The 3,198-nt window shown below is 41.6% G+C and overlaps 1 protein-coding gene across 1 annotated transcript in view; it reads left to right on the top strand.

The window, feature by feature from the left end:
- ovca2 (OVCA2 serine hydrolase domain containing) overlaps positions 1 to 2,440 on the top strand; it is a 2,796-nt gene extending 356 nt beyond the window's left edge. The window contains exons 1-2 of the mRNA XM_034178203.1: positions 1 to 10; positions 1,506 to 2,440. The exon at positions 1 to 10 is cut by the window's left edge and continues 356 nt beyond it. Of these exons, the coding sequence (XP_034034094.1) occupies positions 1 to 10; positions 1,506 to 2,029 (534 nt within the window). The 3' untranslated portion in view covers positions 2,030 to 2,440. The remainder of the gene's footprint in view (positions 11 to 1,505) is intronic.
- Positions 2,441 to 3,198: the final 758 nt, after the last annotated feature.

Raw genomic sequence — 3,198 nt, 5'->3', positions numbered from 1 at the left:
AACATCAACGGTGGGTAACAGGAGCTCTGGCACCACAAATAAAAGGTTTGATTTGGGAGTGTGCACGTTTTTGGCTTATTATTGATATTAAATGTAATAATCAATTCTGTGTTGGAGCTGTCATAAAGAAAGGAGTTGATGCCAGCTTGCTGCGAGACAATTCATTCATAGACACAATGTGCAAAATTCATTGACACAAAAAAGACCATTCATAGATGATTGAAGTCAAGTAAGTAAGTAAGCTTTATTTATATAGAGGGTTTTCATGCGACGTATCGTCACGTCATTTTGTGTCCCGCGGCCATTCTGGATTACGACACGGTGGCCGCTGTGATACACTACGTGCATTTGGCAAACAATTGCAGAAGCTTCAACGTCGGTGTGAAGAAGCCTCATAGCACCGTGGCGCTGAGAGAGATCCGCCACTACCAGAAATCCACTGCTCACAGAATTTTATTTTATTTTATTCGGCAATAAAATTATATAAGAATACATAAAAATACCGAGGATAACACAAGAACGCTTCCAATACGGATGTTTATTTACATTGTGGTCCTCAAGCACCGAGCTGCTGATCCACAAGCTGCCCTTCCAGCGCCTGGTGAGAAAAATCGCTCAGGACTTCAAGACGACCTCCGCTTTCAGAGCTCCGCTGTGATGCTCTGCAGGAGGCCGGCGAGGCTGACCTGGTCGGCAGCTTCCAAGTTTACAATATCGCAGTGTGACACTGTCGGTCAGTTTGTTACATCACCACTAAATTCACTATCTGGTACAAGATACGGATCCACTAAACCAACTGCTACACATCTATCACGATAAATAGCTTTATCTCGAGGATTTAAAGCATCGTAATAACTGGACATTCTCTCCATTTTTCTATCATGTGCCAGCCTCCTTGTAATCCAGAATGGAGACAGCACCTGTCCTGCAGCAAATCGGTCACGTGATTGAAAACCCTCTATAGCACTTTTCACAGACCAAGGTCACAAAGTGCTTCACACCATATAAATGGACAATAAAAACACATACAAATATAAAAACAGTAAAATAATTTAAACTAAAATGCCAGTTTGAAAAAAGTGTCTTTAGTTTCTGTCTAAAAGCATCCACAGAATCCAGGGAGCAAAGGGAACAGGGAAACTCATTCCAGAGGCGAGGTGCCACAGCTTTAAAGGATCTGTCCCCTCATGTTTTGAAACAAGTTCGGGAAACCATCAGCAGGTTCTGATTGGAAGACCTCAAACTCCTGCTGGAAACATAAGGCTGGATCAGGTCCTTAATGTATTCCGGTGCCTGCCCATGTAGAGCTCTAAAGGTCAGCACTAGGATTTTGTCATTTATCCTGTAAAAAACAGGGAGCCAATGTAAAGACTTGAGGACAGGAGTAATATGCATTCTCCTGTGGGCACAGAGAGTCAGATTTCTGAGAGATCACACCTGTGTTATAACACATCATGAAACAATCCATTCCATGAATTTTCGCTTTCTTCTTTCTTTCACTCTAGAAGCTAAAGAGAAGGATGTTTCGGAGGCTGGATGTGGTGGAGGTGATGATGACCCCAGGGGCTGGTGGTTTTCTGACATCCACGCCAGGAGTTTTAATGCTCAGCAGCAGTGTGAGGAAAGCCTGGGTATCGACGAAAGTGTGAAGACTGTGAGGGAAGCTGTGAAGGTCCAAGGTCCATTTGATGGTATCCTGGGCTTCAGTCAGGGAGCAGCATTTGTGGCCATGCTGTGCTCACTTCAGGAGCAAAACCTGGTGCCAGAATTCTGCTTCCGCTTTGCCATCGTTGTCGCTGGCTTCCGCAGCGCTTGTCAGGAACACCAGAAATTCTACAGTGTTCCTCTTAAGATTCCCTCCCTGCATGTGTTTGGATTGACGGACCGTGTCATCCCTGACAGCATGAGCAGGGAGCTCCTCCCCTGTTTCCAAGACCCTCAGGTCGTCACACATCCCGGTGGGCATTTTATACCTGCTACATCTGCATTCAGGCAAAACTACCTGGACTTTATCACAAGGTTCTGGTGAAAAAATGAAATCACAGAGGGTTACACACATCAATGCAGCCAGAGAATCTTTAATAGTCAGGTTTATTTTAGGTTCATCAGAGTACATACCTCCAACAAGGCCCAAGCTCCTCTGTCTCACAATGTTTTTGTATTTTTTTTTTTTTTAGTCTTTCTTGCTTCTTTTGGTGGATTCATTGTCATTCATTATCTGTGTCCAGGTTAATCTGACTGGCCTGTCCCTGCATCATCTTAGTGTGTTTGTGTAACTTGGATTATAATTTCAGTCATGCTTTGGATAAAAAAAGATTGTTGATTTAAAGCCTATGTATTACGTGTGGTGTCCATGGTGTTTGTTTTTGTTGTTGCTCTGATACATTCAAAACCAACTGCTGTTCATCTCGAGGACAAAGTCTTGCACGCATAATAAACACATTGTGGTTTCTCTCTTTTTGCATGAGCTGTTTCTGTGTCTTCATTTAAGATAAGTGCAACGATTAACTGATGAGTGACATTTTTCACCATTTTATGGACCAATCAACCAACCAACCAATCCATCAAACTCAACAAAAAAAAAACCCTGTAGCTTCATTGCTATAAGAAAGGCATCAGAGGACTGATGCCCAGCATGTGTGCACTACACACCACAGTATAAATGTTAATCGAGTGAATAGACATATGCCTGTAATGGTGGGTTTTTTTATTATTATTATAGCCTCATCATGTGACTTAATTATGAAGTCATTCATGTGGTTCAATCCAAAAATATTTTGTTGATAATCCATCTAGGTGCCTTGGTTAAAAAAAAAAATCAATTTAATTGAAATGTGGTTTATGCATACGAAATGTTTGGGGACCATGCTTTACTTGACCTTTTACCCAAACTACTGCAAAATCGTATCAACTCTAGGTATCTATCCAAGTAATATTCCCACCAAGTTTGAAGGAAGTCTAGCCAGCCATTTTTGAGTTATCTTGTCTGAAAACGCATGCCAGTGCAACAATACCCTGCTTTGGCTGATTGATGCACAGGGTTGTAATCAATTGCAGCTCTATGAAATTACACAATTTTTTTTTTCTTTGTCTTCTTGGTGTGCCAGAAAGAGCCCCCATAGATGCCTTTTATGTCATATTCTTTTTGTGTGTGTGTGTGTAAAATATGTGTTTTTATCATAAAACATCTTACTACAA

The sequence above is a fragment of the Thalassophryne amazonica genome, chromosome 9 (assembly GCF_902500255.1).
Source record: "Thalassophryne amazonica chromosome 9, fThaAma1.1, whole genome shotgun sequence".
Lineage (NCBI taxonomy): Eukaryota > Metazoa > Chordata > Actinopteri > Batrachoidiformes > Batrachoididae > Thalassophryne > Thalassophryne amazonica.
Note: the sequence above shows the minus strand (reverse complement) of the source record. Positions and strands in the feature narration are given on the sequence as shown.